The sequence below is a fragment of the Podarcis bocagei genome, assembly GCF_964188305.1.
Source record: "Podarcis bocagei genome assembly, chromosome: 3".
NCBI lineage: Eukaryota > Metazoa > Chordata > Lepidosauria > Squamata > Lacertidae > Podarcis > Podarcis bocagei.
In genome coordinates this window covers 79,580,697-79,606,056 of record NC_138127.1, presented here as the reverse complement: position 1 = coordinate 79,606,056, position 25,360 = coordinate 79,580,697, and the positions used below count along the sequence as shown (strand labels likewise).

The 25,360-nt window shown below is 42.4% G+C and overlaps 1 protein-coding gene across 4 annotated transcripts; it reads right to left on the bottom strand.

Moving 5' to 3' along the window:
* Window positions 1-1,245: 1,245 nt before the first annotated feature.
* AIDA (axin interactor, dorsalization associated) lies at window positions 1,246-25,002 on the bottom strand. 4 transcript variants are annotated; one of them, XM_081186486.1, is made up of 12 exons: window positions 24,739-25,002; window positions 15,806-15,875; window positions 12,141-12,194; window positions 9,635-9,655; window positions 9,484-9,538; window positions 6,855-6,918; window positions 6,532-6,638; window positions 5,577-5,588; window positions 4,373-4,495; window positions 2,603-2,725; window positions 2,023-2,140; window positions 1,246-1,706 (listed from the first exon to the last, which is right to left on the bottom strand). In XM_081186486.1, exons 1-12 carry the CDS (start codon window positions 24,846-24,848, stop codon window positions 1,610-1,612), a joined length of 954 nt encoding a protein of 317 aa, XP_081042612.1. In that variant the 5' UTR covers window positions 24,849-25,002; the 3' UTR covers window positions 1,246-1,609. The 4 variants fall into 4 exon arrangements, with proteins under 4 accessions (XP_081042612.1, XP_081042614.1, XP_081042613.1 ...); XM_081186488.1 differs by lacking the exon at window positions 9,635-9,655 and having other exon boundaries at window positions 24,739-25,001; XM_081186487.1 differs by lacking the exon at window positions 5,577-5,588 and having other exon boundaries at window positions 24,739-25,000.
* Between the last annotated feature and the right edge of the window lie 358 nt (window positions 25,003-25,360).

Genomic DNA, 25,360 nt, shown 5'->3' with positions numbered 1-25,360 from the left:
CAGTAAACTTGCAAGAAAATGGTTCCTTTCCTCTTATGGGTCAATAACTAGTTAATGTGCAGCAAGTAATAGGTAAGTGAAAACACCTGGCTAGGAACAAACACTGAATTCAGTAGGATTTCCTTCAGAGTAGACACGGTTAGGACTGTGCTGTGACTCTCATGTGACCTAGTTTAGTGATGTATTGCTTTATATCTGCACTTTAAAAAAAGCATTTTGTGCATTCTCATCTTTGATCTGTAATTAATCCAGAGAGGATTAGGCCTGCCAAATTATAAATACAAGGGCTTTAAGGGAGGGGAAGTAAAGGGATACATTTTATTCCACAATCCAGCGGGGGGGGGGGGGGAGTAGTCTCTTTTATGTTAAGTGGTGTGTAGTGTTGCTCATGTTTTTTTTTGTTTTTTAAAAAAACCTTTGCACACTAACCCATCTCCAAAAGGCCTTATAACATGAAGGTGCCCAGAATGGTGCCTGTGGAAAATCTGTGTGCGTCCTATGGGGTGAATACAGGCTTTCGCTCTCCAGGCTTCAGGAAGCTATCAGCAAGCCTGGGGAGCCCGCGGGAGTTCCCGCAGGGCTCCCTAGGCTGCGGATAGCAGCCTGCCGCACGGGGCGCCCTGAAGCTGAGTGCCCCTTGCGCCGGGCAGACATCCGCAGCCTGCCGCCCGGGGCGCCCTGAAGCAGAGCGCCCCTCGCGCAGGGCAGACATCGGCCAGCCCCACAAGCTCGGGGGACAGCGGGGAGACGCAGCGCTGCCATACCGCTGTTCCCCGAACTGGTTTTGGGGGGGAAATAAAGGGGGAAAAAATTTCCTTTATTTCCCCCCAAAAAAACTAGGTGCATCCTATGGGACAAAAAATACGATAATTTCCTTAATGATCAATGTAAAAAATTCAAGTCAGTAGGCAAACTACCTGATTTTTTAAAAAAATATATATATCAAGCAGTCTTTCTTGTGATCAGATTATTCCTAATTTGCCTTAGCAAGTGTAAATTACCTATTTATTTTCAGGAATTCAGAAGCACCATGATTTATTTGTAGCTACTTTTGTCCCCAAACTGAAGAAAAAACAGGCATATGAAAAGATGAAGGCAATCCAGGGCGCAGCATGACCAAGTATCTTTTTGCATCAAGTAAATTCAAGTGCTGGTTTTTTTTTTTTTTGTCACCTTCATAAAATCAATCCATTGACTAGAGAGAGATGCATACTTGAAGAGTTGCAGCAACCATCATGATACTAATTTTGTTGATACTGGCACATCTTTATTGCTGTATCAGGTCTGGCGGATGAGGACTTCCCAACCGCCTTACTTGGGGGTGTTCTTATATGGGTGTAGAAACCAAACTACAAAACTGAACTCTTACAACCAGCCCAATTAGGAAAATTCACAACACGCTTTGGAACATCTGTGATAAAAATATACATTCCAAAGAAAACTGCACCTAGGTGGCAGGGCTTGGCTGCTGATCCACTCGATGTGCGGCAGGTGATGGTCCCATTTGACTTGCTGGGTAAAATGCAGCCATTTCCCCTGCGTCCTGAAGGATGAGTGCTACATAAGGCAGCTGCTATGGTTTTGTGGCAAGTGGTTCAGTTCACAAAAGTCACTCTTTGTGCAGTGTTTGATGGAGGTGAAGATAAAGTGGCTTCTTGGTCAACAATTGGAGTTTCTTCCTCTTGAAGTCAGTGGGTTTTTTGTACCTATAATGACATAAAGAACTGTCAGACTCTTCAGTTTAATGATCCTTAGGACATGTGCAAGCACAAAGTTACGATGACCCTGCCTCTGTGCGCTGCAGCATCCCATGTCAAGATGTATTAGGTTGTGATTATCACTCCCCTGCTATCTTACCTACTAAAAGTTTTAATACTTTGACAGAGGATGCTCAGCATCTTTATCAGTCTAGCAGACTTTGAGCAGCAATTGCCAATCCAGCATAGCACAAGTAGTTATGTTCTTCAACATGCAAGCAATTGGTAGGATCTGAGTGTACAGCATGTGCCCAAGGTCACTTACAGTTCTATAACAATTGGTCCAGGTTTAATTTCATCCATCTCCATGAAGGCAAAGCACTTGGTGCTGGTGAACCTTTTCTTAGGCTTATAGTGTTTAAATTCAAAGAAAATAGCTGCACCTGAACAGAGGGGAAAAGAATCATTCCTTGAAAGGAGGCATCTAGGATACAGAGGGTGAAGACCCCCAACCACATAGACTTATAGAATTGTAGAGTTGGAAGGGAGCATGAGGGTAATCTCATCCAACCCCCTGCAATGCAGGAATCTTTTGCCCAACGTGGGGCTTGAACCCACGACTCGACTGAGCCATGCAGAGATGATGCAGAGCTGTAGCAACACAGTGCATGTTACATGGCAGAGTGCTTCTTTTTATAGGCTTGGCACATAGCTGCCTCCCATTAAACAACACTTTTTGCTTTACGTTATAAAAGGTACTGAGCAATTATTAGAAACACTGTTGTCAATAATCTGTCACGAAAGCAAAACATGGAAATGTTCTTCCTCCCCACCCTAGATTTTTGACTTCTGAAGTGGTTCTAAATTCAGCTTTTATCAGCTGGTCCTATTTCAATGCAACAAACCTTTTGTTAATTTTTCAACATGTTTCTGAATCTCGATGTCCACATTAAAATGAACGTATGTGTCCTCCTTCCTTGAAGCAACTGGTGTGTCCTGCACAGGGGTCAAGTCTATCCCATTCAAATCTGTTAGGAGGCAAAACATGATGTTTTTATCAGGAGACAGAGCTGTTTCAATTCTTAGAAAAATACAAGGACCACTGCATTAAATTTTGGAAGCCTCCATTTCTGAAAATGTAACAACAGAATTATACATGTTACTAGTGAAAAAAGCATTTGTTTTTGGGAACAGCACAAGAATCACCTTTAGACAAGGTGAGTATCTTACATGACTATCACATCCAATCCAAAATTGTGTACATAATACCACAAGGAACTGACGTATCACACCTATTAGGAATTCTCATTGTGCATCACTTGTTGCAAGAGAAACACGTGCATATGACAACATATTTATTTAGGGTGAAATCCATTGTTGCCATTCTGCTTAAGGAATCCTTTTAATTCAGCAGAAGCATTGACTAACGTTAAAAAAAAAAAAGGGAAGACGATTTTTCCTACTCCTTGTTGCAGTATCCTGCACCCTGCCTTCTGCTCCAGATAGCTGAAGGACCCTCCAGTACAGCATGGAAGGTGGTCTAGACTGAAGGGGAATTGGTTAAAGAATGCCACTTTTCTAACATTAGCAGACATCTCCACTGGATCAAAAACATTTCTGTAAGTAGAATTGCAGTGTTGCTAATTATGTTTGTATGGCTACTCGGTAAAATATATTTTCTTATAGTGTACATTCTTGGAAGCTCACAAAATAAAAACAGCATTAATCATTTCCTTTCTTGCAGATTAAGACTCGAATTTCATGTTTAAAAAACTCAAGTAGTTTAAAAGGCCTGGATAAATACAAATATTTTCACCTGGCACTGAAAATACAATGTGATGGTTCCAGGTGAGGCCACTGCATAACTAGGATATCACCCTCCCTAGTAGTATGCTCAAGGTATATGCTATTTCCTACCCAGGGGTGATTTTGCTACAGAAAATCTGACAGGTTAGATCTGAATGCATTTGCAGTGTATATTGCAGGTTATTGCCCAGTAAACTATCACCCACCAGTAACAGTAACGGTAGGCATAACATAAATTCAATTCTGTGAAGGGCACTTTCCAAACACATAATCCACCTTTTTAAAATAAGATTCAATACTTTCATACCTCAAACGTCACTTGAAGATTTTCAAGAAATCCACAAAATATGTTGCTCTATTTATTCTTTTAGGAACACTTTGTCATTAGCATTTTTTACGAAACAGAAAAATACAAAGGTATATATTTTATATATTTGAACACACTTTCATCATCAGAAGAAGTTAATCTAATAGAAATCTGTCATGACCTGCTGAATGTTAAAAGCCAAGAAAGATTCAAACACTTATGACATGAAAGTGAGCATTCATTTCAAAGTGAAAAGCGGAGCTACGATGTTGAAGACTTGGAAGAAGTCTGGATAATGCACAACTCCTAACAGATGCAGGATGCTTCTCAAAACCAGTATCTTGGGATACTGGCATGACACAAATGTGTCATTTTTCAGCCCTTCATAAACACTGATTGAGTCAGAAAATGTGTACGTGTTGAGGGGGGGAAACTACATACTTGCTGTGGGAGTCTTAAGCAATTACTGCCAAGCCTGCTGGCAGCCGGGAGTAGATCAGAAGTGTCAAAGGAACAAAGCTTGACTTAATTGCCTCGCCAACGCAACTAACACAACAACTACCTTTCACACTAACTGTGATATAGGGATCGATGCACTGCCCAGCATCTTTAAGACCAATTTTCTCTATTTTGATAGTAAGCAACGTCATCCCGGGTTCAGATGGCAATCTGGGTAATAATGTACCTGGCAAGAAAATAAGACAAGGGGGTGTTAAAGAAACAGAATTATAGCCCTTCAGCACAGTTTCTACCACTATTTTTATCTGCATTCTGAACCTGGAGGATTCAATCCACTGACTGTATTCAAGGAAAAATGGGGCTGCCTAATGTCAAAGGACCACCTTGAGCCACAAACAAACAGCTATTCATTTGGATCTGCCAGCAAGTCTCATGAGTAAGAAGTCTGCAGGTCCTTTTCAATGTTCACCATATGGGGAAGCAAGGTACCAGCCACCAGTAATCCAGTACACTTGGATTACAAGGATCAGATATATTATATTAGTACATCTAATCCCCCAAATAAGAACTGAACAGATACACCAATTGTGGGAAGACAAAAGATTCACCTCTGTACCCAAAGACCTCGATTCAATTGAGGTGGGCAGACTTCAGGGGGTTGAGGTCAGCTCTGAGGTCAACTTCATTGCTGTTTAACTGGAACTCTGAGGTCCAGTAATTGGAACCAGGTGTAAAATAGTGGATCAGGGAAATGGCAGAGCCAGATGCACAATGGCGGCTCAGGGCCAATTAACAACTGTACTCGCAGCTCTATATGGTGATAAACCTGTGTATATATAAGTACAAATCTACATTTGAGTCACCTTAGATAACAAAACAGCAACTGGCAAGAAGAGTTTCACAAAGGTCTGATCAAAGGTAACCAATGAATATTATTATATGTTAGAGTTCAGAAATAAATATCAGCATAAATTTCCTCCTTTTGAAAGAGATAGTACCAGGTATTAATCTGCAGGATCTACTCTTCAAATTACAACCTCCCCCTGCCACCCCCCAAAGTGGAATTACTTTTTTCATGTGACCCTGGTCATATAAAGCAATACGGACACTTGGAGATGTTCTGACTTTGGGTTTAATTGTCTGGTGGCATGGGCAAAGAGCTCTGCAACATCTAGCATTTGTTGCTGTGGGCAGGATGATTTTACATACAAGAGTTTTCACATCCAAGTGAAAGCACAAGGCCAGTGCTCTGGCCAATACGAACACATTCACAATTAATAGCTGCTCACATTAAGATATTATCATACCTTCATTGGCTCCTGCGTTAGATGAATTATGTAGTATATGGTTACACGATGGAGCCATGCATGTAGAAGACAAGACCACGTACAGTTAGGCAGCACAATAATGCAATAGGGGGTCCATGGAAACAAGCAGATTGTACAGGCAAAGCAAGTACAATGAACAGTACAAATTCAGCAAAGCAGCTGATTTGAGAATAGCAGTATATAATGCCTCCCGAAATCTAGGTTGCATGAGTCACCTTAAGCCGTTCACATTTAAGCCCTTCTGTAAAAAGTATTTCAACACTATGTTTACACGTATCTAACTACAAATTTTGTCCAGACATAGAAGACAAAAATGAAAGCGAGTGCTGGTGGTCTAAGAGCCATTTCAGACATGGCAATTTGCCAGGGAACAGGAAGCACAACTATCAGGTGCCCTGGACACCTCTAGAGATTCATCAGCTATAGGAGCGGAGTCAAGATCCCAATGGATGCAAGTGATTTTATACTCAAAATGTTTTGCAAATAAGTCATAGTAGTGAGCTACTGTTGGTTCTATCATCTCTTTTAGAACAGACTATAAAAGGCACCATACTACCCGGAAAAGTTCTGCTGGACAGCACAATGAGGATGCAATGGAGGCAGCAAAGTATGCCCTCTTTACTGCCTTCACTGCCACTAGGTAGGCTTGATGAGGAGCCCTCACCAGTGTTCGACTGCATTTGATTGCAATTTTCCTCCACTCATGTTTGAGCCGTATCCTAGCTTGTTTCCTCTGAAATATACCAGGGAGCCAAATGGGCTCCACAAAGAGGAAGAGAGCACTCGGGGTGATCGTGTCAACGGCGTGCGCCATCATCCATTAGCTAATGACCATCCAAGTGTGAACCCAACCACTTCTGCAACAAATCTTAACTCCCACATCATCACCCTCATCCTAGTAAATGACATTTGAAGAAAATGGTGCCCCTACTACCTGGAATTCTGGCAGGAAACGCGTCTGGAGATCCTGCTCCAGCTCCACCCTCCTCCTCATCTTCTTCAAATTCCAAATCTTCCTCTTCACCAGGTGCTAAGATCTTCCTTTAAAAACACACACACCACAACTGAGGGGTGATTATGCACCTTCATCACTCAATTATTTTCAGATCAATGTGCCTGCAATGAACAGTATGGCTTCCAGATGGTAGGAAGTTAGAATTGACCTCTAACAATTCCCTGTTAGACACTATACTCCAATCTCTGGTATAGCTTCCTAAAGCCCTCTCCATATATACTTCTAATTTATTGGTTGCTTACCTTGGCGGAACAGGCTGAACATCAAAGGGGAATTCTTTATTATAGGAAAGAATATTCTTTAAGACTGTAAGGGAAGACAGACAGTCACCATCAACTATCAAAAAGCCTAATTAGTGTATAAATGAAATAAACAGGCAGAGGGTTTCATTCTTGTGCCCTCCCAGAAGACACCTGAAAGAAACAGTGGCTCCTTACATACAACATAACAGGGTCACTGTAATTATCATTTTCACAGTCACCCCCCCCCCCAAAAAAAAATTCTGAGTTTTAAGGGTAAGTAGCATTTCCTACAACCTAATTCATGCAAGAAAAGCAAAGAATGAAAGAAAAAGGGTCAAATGCATGGTGAGAAAAATTACATCCGATCGTATTTTAAATCAATGTCAATGTGAGAGCCATACTTTTTGTCTTTTCATGTTGAAATAGCTTGCTCTCTTCTCAGAAAAAATAGCAACTTGCAAACACTGAGAACCAATAGTGTTTCCCTTCATTCCTAGTAAGGCTCAGACAATAATCTCTCGGAAATAGTATGAAGAATTGGTGATGGTACTTTTATCATTTGGTCCCACACAATCACACACAGTATGTATTTTTTTAATAGAACAATATCTGCTACCATCATGTAAATTAAAGGGGGTGGAGGGAGAGAATAAGGCATTGTATACATAGGACTCTATTCCAGAATAAGATGGAATATCCAGTCCTGATAATATGAGGAAGTTCTATAAGGTTGCTGAACTTCATGAAGTACAATTAATCGTAGCCCTGGTTACAGATGAACAAGACCTTTCATTTCAAAGTAATGTTTCATATTGTGGTTTTGGATTTACAGCTACACTGTTTACACATACAGGTTCTTTGTTTTTAATGGTTTACCTGTCATTTACCCAACACACTGAGAAGTTAAGGAAAGCACTTTGCTTTCAATGCTTTACTACAGAAGAATCCAATTTCACCACTCTCCTGTTCAAGAACGGAAAAATTCAGGGCACCTCTCTCTTTTGCGAAAGAGCACACTAGAGACTAAGGCTGCAGTGTTATGCACACGTTCCTGGGAATAAACCACAACGAGCAAAGAGGGATTCAGACTTGCATAGGATTGTGTCCTTAAGAGTTACGAGTGGAGAAAAAAGTAAGTACCAGGTTCAGAGCAACATCAATTCAGTCCCCTTTGCCCAAATCAAAATATGACACTACTGTTTTCAAGCTTTCCATGTGTGAAGAAGTAGGATTTTCAATCATGCTGCATTTGGGCATTGGTTAGAAAATTTGGGTTGTAAAATACTTGCTCTCGCAGCTCTCTCCTGCATAGGAGGGTCAAAAGTTCACAAGAAGGTTAAAAGTACAATGGAATGTTTCACTCACGAAGTTTGCTTATATTGATTTATTTAAAATACTCACGTGCCATCCTTTATTTTAAAAAGTTCCAGGGTAGTTCACTCACACAGGAGGCTGTGATAGCCCTACCCTCCATGAATTGCGTAACTTCCTTTTAAAGCTATCCAAGTTGGTGGTTATCAAAGACTACTAGGCATGGTGGCTACACATGGTCAGAGGCAGTAGGCCTCTAAATACCAATTGCCAGAAGCCACTGAAGGGTAGAGTGCTTGCAGATTTCCCATGGGCATCTGGTTGGCAATTTTGAGAACAAGATGTTGGGCTAGACCAGGCACAGGCAAACTCGGCCCTCCAGATGTTTTGGGACTACAACCCCCATCATCCCTAGCTAACAGGACCAGTGGTCAGGGATGATGGGAGTTGTAGTCACAAAACATCTGGAGGGCTGAGTTTGCCTATGCCTGGACTAGACAGACCATTGGCCAGATCAGTCAATACCTTACATTAAAATAAACCCTTTGGATCAAAGAAAGCTACCTGCCAAAGTGGAACCTGTGCACAGATTTGTAATCAACTTACTTCTACTCAGAGTAGAAATATTAAATTAATGGACCTAGGTTAATCATGGCCATTCGTTTCAATGAGTCTACACCGCGTAGACATTTCTTGACTAAAACCCATTATGTATCTGCAATAGTCACTGTTCTGGACATGCATTGTGAGTGGCTCACGTAGGCACATAATGGGCAGCTGTCTCAGAGGAGGGATAATCTATCTTTACATCAACAGTGATTGAATGATCCATACACATCCCCCTCCTCCAAGCGAAGCTGATTGTGCTGGAAGGGTAAACAGCCAGTGAATTATGCACAGATGCAGTGGAAATCTGTGCTGATATGTTCAGTTCAAAGGTAACTTCTCGTTTAATTAATTTCTCATGCTGCATTAACATCTTTTTCACAGCATTCGTTTTAGGAAATTCTGGTCTAGAGAGTTGCTTCATCACTTGCTTGACGGAACAGCATGCTTGGAAGATTATTTTCCTGGAGAAAACCAATCAGCTCCTAGCTGCTTACCAATAGAATCTTTATAGAACTGTTTGGAATACATTTATAGCAATCAGGAGCCCAAGCACCTAGATATGAAAACCAAGACTACCTTGTGGGCCCTCCAAGTTGTTCTTTGTGGTGCATAGTAAGAGAAACCAGAATATCACAATAGCACAGCTGACTGAACACCATCCCACAATGACACTGCTTTTAAATTATTCTTGAAATTAAAAGATACTTACTTGGTTCTAGTTTCTTCAGATCCTCTAGCTTAAATCCTTCCTGGGACTGTGTAGACTAAAAGGAAAGTAGTATTACATATCTGTATCTACTATCCATTGCTACAGCCAGTTACAATGGTAAAAGTAGTGCTGGTTTTGCATTTTGTTCTACCTCTTGTTTCCTGAAAGGGCCCTGTATTTCAAAGAGAAACTAACTGTTAGTTCTTTGGGTACCTTTGAACTTCATTGTTTACCTAAAGGGAAAAAGTTATTGAGACACAAAATCCTGCTGATGTAAAAAATTGACTGGAAAACATGTTGAATTATCAGCATGTCTTTAATGCATCAAAAAAGAGAGCATTCTCTCCAGCTTCTTGAAGATTCATTAAGGCATTAGAAACAGAAAAAATAATTTCCCTTGTGAGTCTTAAGAAATATCTGCTCTCTTGTCAAAAATTGAATATGGTACTAACGTCCAATCATTTTCCATATTAGATCCACTTTATCACACACACACTGGTCCCTTATATATTTTAATTAAACCATAGGAATTTTTGTGTGTGTTAAGACCACCAAAATTCAGGGCAGGGTTTACAGGACTAAACTGTGGCCTTTCAGATGTTGTTCGACTCCCAAATCCAATCATCCCTGACAAGTGGTCATGCTGGAGATGACGGAAGTTGGATTCAAACGTGATATGGAGAACTGCAGGTTACAGGACTAGAACCAGGACCAAAGACATTAAGGATTATGGATGTGTTTTAATTGCTCATGTGGTCAGACCAGGCCAGAGGTGAAGAAACCAGTGATAAGATGTCTGATCGGGCAGAACTAAGCTGGGGCCTTCTGCCAAAATAACTTTACAAGGAGAAGATAGCATAGATCAAGACTGGAGGGCAAAGCAAGTTATAGACCAGGAAGAAATAAAGGCTGCAGCGATCAAGAAGTAATTATGCTGGTGTTGAAGGCAAATAATGACACATTTGCTTAAGACTGAAGTATTGGCATGTTGAAACAGCGTGCAATTTAGTAATATGTACTTAAACGAAAGAAATGACACTGTAGACTTTGGGTAGATTTGTTTAAAGTCAGAGCCCAACAAAACATTATACTCATTGTGAGAAAAATATAAGCCACAGTCTAAAGGCTCCCTCAATAGAAAAGCTGAAGGAGCTTGTCCTGATGTCAAACTGAAGGGAGAGAAATCCACAGGCAGCAGGCTTATCATCTCTACTTTTCTTTTTAACAGCTATGAGAGATTAACTGAGCAAGATAACCAGAGACAGAAGTCTGCCTGTTGGCCAGCAGCATTTCTTCACCTCTCAGTGTGCTATCAAGGCAAGCACCTCCAGCTCCTCTTGACTACGGGGAGGAAGCCTTCAGAAATCTCAATGACTAGAACCTGGCTGCTTTTCTTATGGCAAAGGAAACATACTGCCATGTATCACACTTCTCAGTTCTATTTTTTGTGCTCCAGCAGTAAAGTGTACATATGCTTTGCATGCAGAAGGTCCAAAGTTTAGTCCCTGGTGTCTCTAGTTAAGAGGATCTTAGATACCAGGATTGAGACCTCTGCTTGGAGAAATTCAACCAGTCACAGAAAAGTAGACTATAGACAGTTGCATGGTCTGGTTCAGTATAGGGCAGTTTCACATTGATAATTTCAGCATAAGCCCAAAGGGCTTCACTCCTGTACTGATTGTAGTAAAATGATTATGAAACAGGTTTCAGTTTGTGCTACTTTCTATTGTGATCTAACATGTCAGTAGGAAAGGAACTAAAGTTTCTCTGAAGTATATATATGAGTGATGTTGTTACTTTTTCTTGCAGAGTATCTATAGGAGAAAACTTAAAAGGTGAAGAAAAGCAACAAATAAAACTAGACGTCATTCTCATCCCAGACCAGCTCCAAAATACATCACTACTAGTGAAGTGATCAGTCTACTTTACTTTGTTGTTCATGGGACAAGAGCACCTTTGTGAGTAGCCCCCTAAGCACTTCAGTGATATTTAGGAACACTTTGGTGAGATTAACATGGAAGGCTTGAAAATACAGACAGAAAGCCACCACCTTCAATATTCAGAAGTTGTTTTAAGAAGAACATTGACCAACCAGAGGAGGGTAGTCAGAACGGTGACGGGTTTGGAAACTAAGTTTTACGAAGACTGACAGAAAGAGAGCTGACTGTGTTGAGCCTGGAGAAGATAATATTAAGGAAATACGTGATAGCAATCTTCAAATATCTAAAGAGCTTTGATGTTCCAGAGGGCTAGAGACAAAGAATGCAAATTGCAAAGAAGACTTCAGCTAAGCATTAGGAGAAACTTGCTAACAAAAAGCAGTTTGTCAATGGAACAGACTGCCCTAGGAGTGATGGCATCTCTGCTGGAGGTATTTAAGCATACGATTGTCAGGAATGCTGTAGCTCCATTCTGAATTGAGCAGGAGGTTCGACCAGAAGACCTCAAACAGTCTCTACAATTCTATGATTCTATTCTCAACCACTGCTTAATTTCTCTCCTTCTGCTTCTGATTCCCTGTAATAAGTGGCTAACAGAGGAATAGAATACAATATATGTAACAAGCCATCTTTCCATAGATAGTGTCTTTTATTTAACATTTATTGAGACCCACAAAGAAACTGGAAGTCACAAGGTGAAAACTGAATTAACTGTACCTGCAAAGCTGCACTCCTGAGTTCCAAACATGTTGCGATCTTTGCTAAGGTTTTCTGTAAGTGAGAGGAGAAAGTTAACTTTTTTTTTTTACTAACAGAATATTTCTTTTCAAGCTCATGTACTAAAGCAGCAGCAATTCAGTTGTGTGTGTAAAAGATGGAAGAGACGGCAAAGTGCCTATCTAAGTGTAGAGGCAGAAATAGCGGGCAAGAATATTGCTCTGTGTTCCTAAGAGCTGTTTCCCATATGCAGCCACACTCCTGCACAAAGATATACATTTTATTATGCAAGTTCAGCTGTGCAACACATGTAGTTTGAAAGCAGAATGACAACCAACTTCCAGACTGAGCTACAAGAGACCACATCTTCATAGATGAACGCAAATCAGAATATATTAAATTCTAATATGAGACTCTTCCCAAATACAGTGTTGTAAACAAGAGGGCTAAAGATGTTCTCTTCTTTTTCCTCCACCCACATTCCTTCCCACTCACCCCCCGCACTGAGCCAGAGGCAAGTGAGGTATCAGTCTGCTTTCCTTTCCTGGCTTAACAGCTAGGCTTACAGCCCTATTTCTTCTCCCCAAATTAGAGCATTACAGCTGCTTGAACTTGCCAGCTGCACTTTGTTGTGGAGCAGAAAGCTTTGAGATGTGTTAGAAGGCACTTGAGAGTTGAAGAATGATAATGCACTCAGATTTGCTTGGGAGAGATTTAGAGCCACAAGGAATAGGTCTGGTTTGTTATTTTTTAAAGAAAGAAACTGAGATCTATTGAATGGTGGCAAGATACCAGCAAGCATTATTCATAGCTATTTCTCAGGAACCACACCCAACACTAACTTTTTTTTAAAAGAAAAAAAAACCCAAATCCAAAACACTACAGCTAGATACAGCTAATGTTTTTCCAAGTGTTGCTTTCCCCAACAAGATGCTTCATTTTTCAGCAGGGAAAACATTTATCACATTAAAAGCATTAAAGTTGTAATGTCCTTGCAAGTGAGAATCTTTGTCCACAATTTATGTTAAGACTGAATCTTAAGAGTGTGCTACTGGATATGTTAACCATTAGCTCTGCTGTGCAAGTAATGTTTGTGCTACTGCACATGTTTTTCATCCAAATTGAATTTTGCTTTGTTAGAGCTTTAAGTCTATTTGCTAGTAATCAGCTATAAGTTCGGTATGTTTTAACGCAGTGATAGTTTGCAATGAAACAGGATTTTCATGACTTGATACTGCTAAATGTAACAGAAAGATCAAGACACAACCCCCCTTTTACAAGAGCCAAGAACTCACCATGGGAAGAGAGGTGTGACCAGTAAGAATAAATTAAGCAACAAAGGGATTAAACTAGTGAAATTTCTATCTCATTTGACTTTTATGTCCTCTATGATGCATAGAACGACACAATGTCCATTATGCCCACACCTGTCCTTCCTATAGAGTTTGTACCTAGAGATAACCATGTCACACTGGCATGTCACACTGGTTCTCTCCATTCCACCAGGTTTCTGTTATGCCGATTCTATCTATGCTTGCCTTCAAGACCATGCACTCCAGCTCACCCATCTTGGTTTGGTGGATTCTAGTATTAATGTTTGAACACAGTTTCTCTCTCCAAATGTTTTTGGCACTTGCATATTTTTTAAAAAAGAGAAATGTGGCTGAAAAGTTCTCAGTCTAATTCCAAACCCAACTCCATTCCATTTAGTCACCTATCCCCTTCTCCCTACAGAAACACATCATTCATTTGCTTCCTGACCCTTCCTTCCTAGAACATCAGAACCTGAATGCTTTCTTTGCTCCTGTTCCCCCCGCCCCTGAACATCGGAAATTTATGCACTGAGATGGCAGTGTCCAGGGAAGACCTGCCCCCTTCTAATTGCCATGTAGCAATTTGCTACTCTAGATAGGAAGAAGACTCTCTTTACTTTAAAAAATAGTCCAAAACAAAGCTGGTTATTCTTTCAGAGATTGTATCTTGACATTTAAAGCAAGATCCATTAAATCTCATCATTTTGCAATGATAGTTGTACAATCGTCACAGCAGATATAAACATATAGCAGTGAAGAAATGAAGAAATGTCCTTGGCATTAACACCTGCTTGTTCTGCCTTTATCCACCCATCACTCTTTTGATTAAGATGGACCAGAGATCTAACCAAAACTTTTCAGAGTGTGCATTGGCTTCCCTATTGTGAAGAGTGTGAAGATTATACTTCCATGCTATCCTAGAATGTGCCTTGAAAGGCAGGGAATTAATCTCCGAATCCTCACCATGCATACTCTTATTTAAGATCCATTTGAAGGCTCTACTACACAATGGCAGGGATTCAACAGAGCCCTAGAGTAGAAGACATTTCCATTAATGCAAGAGGAGACCGCCAATCTGCTGATCCTTCCTTCAGCTATAGTCCTCATATTTCATGGTGTTCTGAGAAGCAATTTTTAAATTTTTTTGCAGGGGGGACTGCAGTAGGAAGAAGAGAGGAGCTCTGTTCAAGAGCAAAATTTTGTCTGTTGTACTTAAGACCAGGCAGAGTCAGTTAAGCAATATGGAGACTCAATCAAAACTATTTTAGCATACATTTTTTCCTAATTTAGGTCTGGAAGCATTTACCTATTAAGTGATTCAAGCTCCAGATCTCAGTGGACAAGTTACCCATACCCATTCACTTCTATCACACATCACAGCCCCAAGGCTATGATAAACCCTGATTGGTATTGATTTAGAAAATCTGTTTCATCCAAGAGAGCCTGGATTTGGTTAGCAACCACTTGCTCATGAACTATGTACAAGAAGGGGACATTAGTAACTGGCTGGCAGCTGTTTAAATTTTGTGGATCCAGGGAAGGCTTAAGGAGTGATTTTACCACTGCATCCTTTAAGCAGACAGGGACCGTTCTTTCTAGTAAAGAGGCATTAATCACATTTGGCCCAACTAGCCTTCCCCTCTTTATTAGTTTTTATCAGCAATGAAGACCAAAGGTCCATACCCACACCAATCCAAGTACCTTGTTCACATCCTCAAACCATATCAACTGAAGTTCATCCAACAAAACAAGTCAAAACAGTGTTCTGGATCCCTCTCGAGATTCACCTGCTATGGAGTCAAGGTCCAGCAGATGCAAGTAATTTTATTCTCAAAACGCTTCACAAACAAGTCACGGTGAGACACCATTAGTTTTACCACCTCCATCAGGCTAGAGTATAAAACGCCCTGTACTACACAGAAAAGCTCTGCTGAATGATGCAGTGGAGGCAGCCAGGTTGGCCTTCTCATTAACAAATTGTGAACGGAAAGATTTGGTTCAAAGCCAAAATGTCACCTGTATAATAAAATGAATGAATTTTCAATGGCCTGGCTAACTTGTTGGTGCATGGTGAAGCAGGGATCTCCTGCTTAGCAGTGAGAGTACTTTCTGTCTATGGTAATCTATGTTAAGTTTCTTTGAACAAAATTTCTTCTCCTGAAAGCGGAATGCCCAAAGCTTTAGAAGGCAGATAATGACAAGGCAGTTTTCAGACATTCACTGCCACACAAAACCCAATATTTTTAAATGGCTGCCCAGATAGTACTTCCTCTTTTCTCTTTACTGCAAGGAAAGGGTTAAAAACTATTTTAAAGAATATTCCACCACCAATGAACATACACCATCATGTACCTTTTGATCTTCTGTGAATTCTGAGTTGTTGGGTTGAGACTGGGCCTCTTTCTGTAGATGCCTTGCTAATCTGGAAAGAGGGGAGACACTTTGTGAAATTTAGGGTCATAAAAAGGGTAACTGTGCTCTTAAAATTCTTAAAAACAGGTTTAAACAGGAACCTGTATGTTTTATGTTAAGAGGCAGACAGTGTTCTCAGTAATGAAACAGCATGTATGTATATTGTATAGTGTTAGGAAGGTATACAAGAATTAAAATAAGGACAATCAAACCAAGATTTAAAAACATGCACTTCTTCAAACATTTTCACCTAGAACTAATTGAGACATACATTAATTAGCCACCCAATGTTTCTTATGTTTATGCTTGGAAAACACAATTATGTTGGTCTATGTTGCCTCCATCATTACATTCTGCATGGAAATTCTTACTGTCATTAACGCAACACCCACCTATGATGTAAGTTCTGTGTAAATAAGAAATAGTAAAACTACTACTGTACATCTCAACCAAGCCCCTAACAACACCTGTTACTATTCTCTATAAAAAGCCATAGTATATCCATACCATTTAGCATCTCTGTAGGTCAAGTCCTTATCAGAGAATGACAGAAATTGCTTTATATTTGAGGAAGCACTTATGTGATCAAGGGCACCAAAACACTCTCAAAACGAGATCCCTGTTCCTATCATTTTTTAAATCTATAATCTGACTTGCAGGAAAGTTGAGTTTGAAGCAGATATACAACTTCCAATGCACTTTCTAAGCAGATGAAATCAAACATACGTAACATACAGGGAATTGAAGTTATGCTGTTTCATATAACAGATAATGCAGACTCCAGACAACTTAATCCAAGTTCACACAAGTGGCAGGAATTAGGGCTAGGATATAAACAAAAGTACGCCCAATAGTGCTTCTGAATCTCTTCCTCCCAACAGCAGCTACCCACCCTTGTTGGCAATGCCCCAAAAGCTGCACCCGGAACTGGGAAGCTTCACAACAGCTAAGGTACTAGTGTAGTAAGAGCAGCAGGCAGCGGCAACCTGTTGGAGGTGTGCCTAAAGTCTTGCTGGAGCCTGCTGAACATCAGGTTATTGGAGATTCCTTGGAATAATGATCGAGAGCAATAAATTCACCCCAATCTAGACATTGAACTTATAAGATCCATTTCTACCACTATTTCAATCAAAGCCAACCAATTTATACTTGCTTCCAAAAAATACTCATACAGAAGCGGGCTGTTGGCAATTCTGTTTAGTAATCTGTAAGCCAGTAACATGTGGAACTTCACTGGAAAAATTCATTATTATTATTGAGAAAGGGTCAAGATGAGACAAAATTCATTTAGCAGGAATCTACCTAGGAGCAGGAGCCATCAGAAACCCCTCTTATTTTTACTGATCTTTCCTTACATGACCTCACTGGATGTGCTCCAGGGTAGAAAAGCAATTATTATATATCTGGCTAATCGCCTTTGTGAACTGTGTACCCTAGAAACCTTTGCAACACACAGCAGCTCCCCAGCAGGCAAACCAATGTGCACAGGGCTAGTTGAAGACAGAAAGCTCGAAAATGGTTGCCACAGCTTACAGGGATTCTGAAAGTTAATGTACCAATATTCTCCCAAGTCTAAAATAAATAAGATTGCACCTCTGCCTGTGTAGCAACAAAGACAGAGCTAATGCTTTTCTCAGGGAATGGGCCATGCAGGTCAGTGGCAAACACAGTGGCGTAGCGTGGATTGTCAGCACCCGGGGCAAGGCAAGTAATTTGCGCCCCCTAACCCGTGGATTTTAGCACTCAAGTGCGAGGGCGCCCCCCCCCCCGATGTTGCGCCCGGTGCGGCCAGCCCCCCCTGCACCCCCATGCTACGCCATTGGGCAAACAGCAAAGTATGTGGCATGCCCCAAATCCCCCAGCAAAGAAGCCCAAGTAAATGCAGAAAACAGGTTGTTTTGACTGGTCACCCGCAGATTTATTCAACACACTAAGTTAAGGGTAGGGATACTCAGGCCCAGGGGTCAAATGTAGCCCTCTGGGCCTCTCAATCTGACTCTCTCCAGTTACATACAGTGGTGCCCCGCAAGACGAATGCCTCGCAAGACGGAAAACCCGCTAGACGAAAGGGTTTTCCGTTTTGGAGGTGCTTCACAAAACGAATTTCCTATGGGCTTGCTTCGCAAGACGAAAATGTCTTGTGAGTTCCTGTGGGGTTTTTTTCCTCCCTCCCCCTTTTTCCCAAGCCGCTAAGCCGCTTATCAGCTGATCCTAAGCCACTAAGCCGCTTAACAGCTGATCCGCTAAGCCGCTTATCAGCTGATCCGCTAAGCCGCTTAACAGCTGATCCGCTAAGCCGCTTAACAGCTGATCCGCTAAGCCGCTTATCAGCTGATCCGCTAAGCCCGCTAAGCCGCTAATAGCGCTAATCCGCTAATGGGCTTGCTTCGCAAGACGAAAAAACCGCAAGACAAAGAGACTCGCGGAACGGATTCTTTTCGTCTTGCGAGGCACCACTGTACTCTGTCCCCAAAGCCACATACCCTAACAGCCTTGATTCCCCACCCTCCTTGAGTGCCTTTGCCCGGCTGGAATGTGCCCTTGAACTCTGATGAAGATTCTTGCTTGCCTGGATGGAGGATATAGAATTGGGTAAGTGTGTGTATAGAAACTAGGCTGGTGCATTAAGGTAAAATTTACAATTACTGCTCCTCCCACTCTTCCCTCTGGCCTGCTCATCACTGGCATGTGGCCTCCAGGTCACCTGAAAGGGGATGTGGACCTCAGACTGAAAAAGTTCCCCTAGCCCTGCAGTAAATGGAAACAGGGCATCAATTTTCCACTTTTAAAAACAACAACAAACAAAAGACAGGGGGAAGCTTTTATACCCATTATGCAGGCCAACCAAAAAGGTGGTGTGAAAAAAAGATCAGAAAAGGCTTGCCTCTCTCCTCACAACTGCATATCCCTGCATGAGAAATCCTTCAAATTGTGGGGGAAATGTAAGCCCACACAGCACACGGCTTGTAACACATGATTTCAGCTAGTAGGGTTTTTCCAGATCAACCATCAGACCATTTGGTATTTATGTTACCTATATGCTGCTTCCAGCAATGCACAAAGCCAAGAGATGTAAATGCTGCAGTGGAAGCACCTCTTTTCTCAGGTGCTTGAAGAAGTAAATGGACCAAATTCAGTCCACTTTTCCTCATGACAGTTCAGTCCACTTTTCCTCATGGCCCGAGTTGCAGTATTAATTTTGCCAGGAGCTATAGGCTTCGTTTCCTCCTGAGTGTCAGTCAAGCTTCTAAACCTCTTGTGTAATGGAATAAGAGATGGGAGACCCAAAAAAAAAGCAAGGTGGGGAAATGCTAGAGATTTTGGAGGTATGTAGTTGAGAAGGAAAAAAGGTGTTTGAAGATCTTAGGCAGGCTTCCTCAACCTCAGCCCTCCAGATGTTTTGAGACTACAATTCCCATCATCCCTGACCACTGGTCCTGCTAGCTAGGGATCATGGGAGTTGTAGGCCAAAAACATAGGTTGAGGAAGCCTGATCTTAGGTACATGGAAAAATATGACTTCATTAAAGTAGTACTACTTTGCTTATATAAATTAAATGCATAGCATACAGCATACATTTGAAAGAGACAATAAATCCCTTTGCAGGGTTATACAACCCTGTAAAGTGACAAGGGCTATCAATTTAACAGCAAGAAAAACAGTGAAATGATCTAAACTTGCAAATGGAAACTCATACTTACCTACCTGGAAAGAGACAAAGAAAGCTGCACCCAGTTGATGTTGCCAAACAACTCCACAAATCTAAGTGGAACAGTCTGAACTATATATATAACTTGCTAATTCTGTACACGTACTATAAACTGTCAATTTTGCAAGATTTCTATACAAGCATACAATGATTTCTGTCCAGCACACCCTCTTTTGCCTTTCTGAAGTTTGAGATTTGTGATTTCATTTCGAAGATTGAATTTGCTCATCTTAAACCTAAATGATGTTAAGGCAGAACAGCAAAGATGGTCCCTACCTGTAATGAGTATGGGGTTGCTCGTGCGTAAGTTACCGCCACTCCTGGCTGTGTTGCCTTTTTAAACCTTTCAGTCTGGGCAGCCCTTCACTTCGTGGCTGCCTCAGTCGCTAGCAGAATCCGTCAGTGGGCATTTCTTAAACCTTTTCCAACATAAAAGTTGTTTGACGCCCAGTCTCCTCCTACTCTCCCTGCGCGGAAGTCTTCTGCGCAGGGAGGGCGTGGGTAGCGGAGGACCCGTGCTCTCCCCGCTGGTGTCCGGTGAAGACTCCTGGAGCCCTCTCTCCGATTCCCCCATCTGCCCCCCTTTATCCCTGGTGTTGCGCTGATTTGCTTCCCCATCTGCTGAGCTGCTTCTCTCCCTGCTGGGCCCTTCTCCAGCATCATTTGAGAGCCTTCCCTCCGCTTCTAGCTCCAATGTCAGTTCCCTGACACTACCCATCTATAAAGCTACAAAAAATATATAATATGAAGAGGTGAAACCTGACATTTTTAGGAAGGATAGCAAAGCAACAATTCTCAAAGTGGGTTTTCATCTTTGATATTATGTGTTTGTATGTTTTGTGACTCACCCTGAGAACTTTTTATGATGAAGTGCAGAATGTAATTGTAAAAATAAAATAAAATCTAGCAAAGTTGATTGCTCTTAAAAACCATTTTAAGGGAATGAAGTTCAGCGAACATCAATATTTTAAAACAGTGCCTTTAAAAGCATCCCATCCAATATTCTAAAAGAGATAATTACTTAATGTTTTCCCCATTTACCTAAAATTTTCAATTTTCCCATGTAAGGCTGGGAAAAAAGTTTTGTCCCTCAATATTCGCAGGCCTCCATATTGCTGCAGAACAGGGATGGGCAATCTGTGGCCCTCAGTCTAATTTCAAAAGGTCCCTGCAAGTTCACACTTCTAGCAAGAGTGCTGTGGCCTGCTCAGCTGAGCAAGTCCTTGGCAGTATGAAAAAGGAGAATGGAAGAATGGTCCCATCTACTTTTTGCTCCAGCCCCATCTACCATCATCACAGAATGAAGCCCTTGGTACGCAAAAGGTTGTTCAAATCTGTCAAAGAATCTAACAGTTATTGAGGCACCATTTTCAATATTTTAAAGATGGGAAGCTAAGTTGGGAGCTGGCAAGTTATCCAAAGGCACATCATGAGTCAAACTGGCAAAACTGCAACTCTGAGTGCATGAGATTTGGATGCAAATCCAAATCCGCCCACAGGATTACTCTGCCCTATTTTTGTCCTAGAAATACAGGACCACATTTACCATTTCTAGATTTCACCATTACATCTCTTAGGGCAGGTTTGCACACTCATATTGAGTGAAAGTAGTGCAGTAGACAGCCATGAAATACAGTTCAATGAAAAGGGATGTTATCCTCCACCACTTAAGCATCTGCCAGGGGAAAAGAGAGTCACACTGTTACTACTGCTTTCTGACGAGACATTAGTGATGAGGTTCATCACTTCTGCTGCCTGGTTTATCCCCTCCTTCAAAAACCTGTGAAAGTTTTAAGAGGCAAGGCAAAACGGCTAAATTCCTATCGCAGAACCATGTGCATGGTTTTCCAGGAAAGTCTGAAACTAATGCATACTGCACAAACCAAATCAATTTAACACGAAAAAATTATTGGAGTTCCACAAGCCTACCATTAAACCCTACAGCATTTTCCATGTAAAATCTATATTAAGTTCTACCGCAAACATAGAAATGAACCTTTATTTGCACAGACCATCTGATGCAGTACTGTACTTGGCATCTCCTTGAGTGAATTGTCCTCTGTATTAACATTTTACAGGCAATTCCAGTGGAGACCTAGAACAGCTCCAGAAAATGTCAACAGCAGGTATTTAAGTGTCTTCTTACTTGACAACCTGCATGATATATAAAAAGTGATACATGCTCATTAATCAGTAACGCCAACTGCAAATCAGTGGCAGCCAAAGGTAGCTGAAACCAGTGGGACTGCAAGGAAGTCACAGAGGGGTGGCCAATAAGGCCATGGGGACATAGCCAAGTTGCACTAGTTTTCTCTCTATCCTCCTCCCTTGCAAGGATATAGTGGACATTTAAGTACAGTATTGCCTTTGTACAACTAACTACTTAGTGCCTAACTAAACTGAAAAGTGTCATACTTTAGGTTCAGAAGCAGTCACAGTTGCTTTTCTCCTAGAAGAAAAGTTGCATGGCCTCCATCTGTTCTGGTTCTCTTGTTTTAGTTGTATAAATACTTTGTTGTTGTTGTTTAGTCGTTTAGTCGTCTCCGACTCTTCATGACCCCATGGACCAGAGCACAATATTTAGTACCTAACTAAATGTCTTACCTTTAAAATTATTTAATTATTTATATACCACACTTTCATATGTTACAAGCAGCTACAACTTAAAAGCACAACTCTAGAATAAAAACAGTAACAACTTGAGGCACCTCAGTAAAAGCTGGTTGGCGAAGAATCCCAGGTTCAAAAAGACCAGTGCAAACCTTGGTTCAAAAGATATGCCTGCTGTGACAATGTCTGCTGTGGGTTCATGCCACAATAAATGTACATTACTCAGAAATAAGCCCCACTGAATTCCATTGGGATTGCAGTATGAATTGGTAAGACTTTTTTAAAAAGTGCCACAAAGGACTGTTAACTAGGGACCCCATAAATTTCCAGAACTATGGAGAGACTATTCCCCTCCTCTGGCCAATCACTATCTCTTAGCCTAACCAAGATCTCAGGGTTGTGGGTACAAAATGGGGAAACTGAGACCCATGAATGCCACCTTGAGCTCCTCAGAGCAGCAGTGGGGAACTGTGTTCAGCCTGAAGGCCCAGAAGGGAATGTTCTGAGGGTCAGTTTGTTCTAAATTATTATTATTATTATTATTAGTAGTAGTAGTAGTAGTAGTAGTTGTTTATACCCTGCCCATGCACCCCCTCCATGAGAAGTTCAGAGAGTGGCAACACAAGAATGGGCCTTTTCTAAGGTTGTTTGTTGAATGCTCCCTCCAGGGAGGCTCACTTGATGCCTTTATTACATCTTTAGGTGTCAAGCAAACACATTCCTCTTCTCCCAGGCCTTTGGCTAATTAAACAATTTATGGCCTGTAAAGCGAGATGAGCGCCGCAGCCCTAGAGTCGTTCGTGACTGGACTTAACTGTCAGGGGTACCTTTACCTTTTTATGGCTTTTTAAACTGTGTGTAGGGGGTGCTATTGTTTTGTTTTTTGCTATGTTGTGTGGGTTTTTTAATATTGTAAACTGCCCTGGTATTCTCAGATGAAGGGTGGTATAGAAATTTAATAAATAATAACTGGGTCACCGTACTCTGATTAACGATGATGTGGTGACATGGCATATACTAACAAGGGGAGGCTTAGAACAAGCTTCGTCATATGTCAACAGAGGGCATATAACTGATTCTATTCTTCACACGTACATGGCACTCAAAAAGGGATACTCCTATGTTGTGGGAGGGACAGAAAAAGCTTCTGAAGTAACTTGTAACGCACAGCAAATAACTATTTGAAAGATGAAGGGCACATACTCTAAGACAAGATGCCAAAGAATTATTAATCTCATTCTGTGAGGTCAATGGGTTTTTAGACTTCTTTTTCTTGAACTGGAACCCTCCTCATGCCATACTGACTGGAAGTCACCAAGGCACTTTAAAAGCTGTTTGCGATATGGCAGGGAGGGTGTCAGCTGTTTGAATAGGAACAAATTTCACTGAAAGCCCCTTGCATTAGTTTAAGGCTTAAGCAGCTCTCTTGGATCTCAGCCTGTCTTCTGGTTTTTTGCAGATTTGATTCAAGTCAAGAACAGCAGTCATAATTGCTTCCCAGCAAGCTATTAATATTATGCAGGAGTTCCCAAGTGCCAGCTGGGTGCGATCAGCGAAACATGAAAGCTTGGCAGGAAAGAAAAGGTGGGCCTCTCCAATTTTTATGGAGGGTAGGTATCTAATTGGCAAGCACGGATCTCCACGGCACGGCATCCAAAGCACCTGCACCTGCAGAAACCCTTCTTCCACAGATGGTTTCTACAGTTGCAAGAAGCCCTGTGCCACAGCACATCTGGCAGCTCCAGAGAGGGCTGAGAGATAGTCGCAGCATCCAGATTAACAATGTGGACAACAACAGGTGGCTCCCAAAGGCAACACTTTCGCCAGACACTACACAACTGGCAAACACATAGATGTGCCTGGGGAAGCAAGACAACGTTAACAAAATCATTTAGTCTTATTTCTAATGTTAACTTTAGGTTTCAGTGCAGAACACGCATACAGAGAGAGAAAGAGAGAAAGAGAGAAAGAGAGAGAGAGAGAGACCCAGGGCAAGGACACTGAGGCGGAGATATCTCTCTATCCTTCCTTAAGGCTTCAAAGCTCAATGTTGGAGGCAAATATTTAGAAATAGAGATAGGAGTGATCTAGTTCAGCAGCCCTTCCCACGGCTCCCCAACGCCTCAACTGAGGACGGCCTCATCTTCACCCACAGGCAACCCCCCCCCGGACCTTCGTGGCCCTACCCCCCCCCAAAAAAAACCCACAACAATCCTCCTGAAGTGAAGCATCGACACATGGGCTCCAAGCACGCAGAACCTCTTGCAGCCTTCAGACCCCCCACCCCCCGCCTCCACCGCCCTCGTCTCCTGAGGAACCGGAGCCTCTCAGCTCCTCAGCCCCACCCAGAGCTTTTTCGATGCTTGTGCCCTTCGGGTCACCACCCTCGGCCTCCGCCCAGAAGCGCCAGACCCACCCAGGCGCCCGCAGCCCTCCAAGTGCCTTCGCCCCAGCCTCAACTTCTTTGCCCCACCCAGTGCCGCCCGCCGCCTCTCACCCGCCGCCGCCGCCGGGCTGCCCAGCCCTTCGGAGCCGCCGCCCACCCCGCACTCACATCTGATACTCGTCTATCGCCTCCACGAGCTGCCCCCAGGAGTCGAAGTCGGTGCCTTTCCTGAAACTGGCGCCCCAGCGCTGCAGGAGGCTCCGGGCCGCTTCCGACATGGTCCCAGCGCTGCTAGGGCACCATTTTCACCCCCGGGGCCGCGCGGGGGGGAGGAGGAGGAGGGCTCGCGCCGGGCAACCGCCGCTCCGTCCAAAGCCTGCAGCACCGCTACTCAGTCACCGACCAAGCCCATCTGCCACCGCAACCAAACCTGGCGGCCGCCTCTGGGCCGGCTCCGCCTCCCCGCCATCATGCTCGGTTGTGCCCGACCAGCCTTTCTTGCTCTGCTCTCCGGCGCATTTAGAGCCGCGGTGACACTGGCGAGCGAGCGTCGGCTTTGGATGCGCCGGGGTCTCCCGCCAGTCCGTTGTTCCCACTCCGGAGTAAAGCAGCCTTGAGTTCCACGGGGCTTAACTCCCTGGTCAGTGAGCATATAAAGACGGCAACCTAAAGAAGGGGCTCGCTGGGCTTTCCCAAGGAAGCCAGCAGAGAAATTCATTTCCCCGGAGGCTGCGATCCAACGGCAGAAGCAAAGACAGGGCTCGTGATGGAGCTCGAGCGTTTCTTGCGG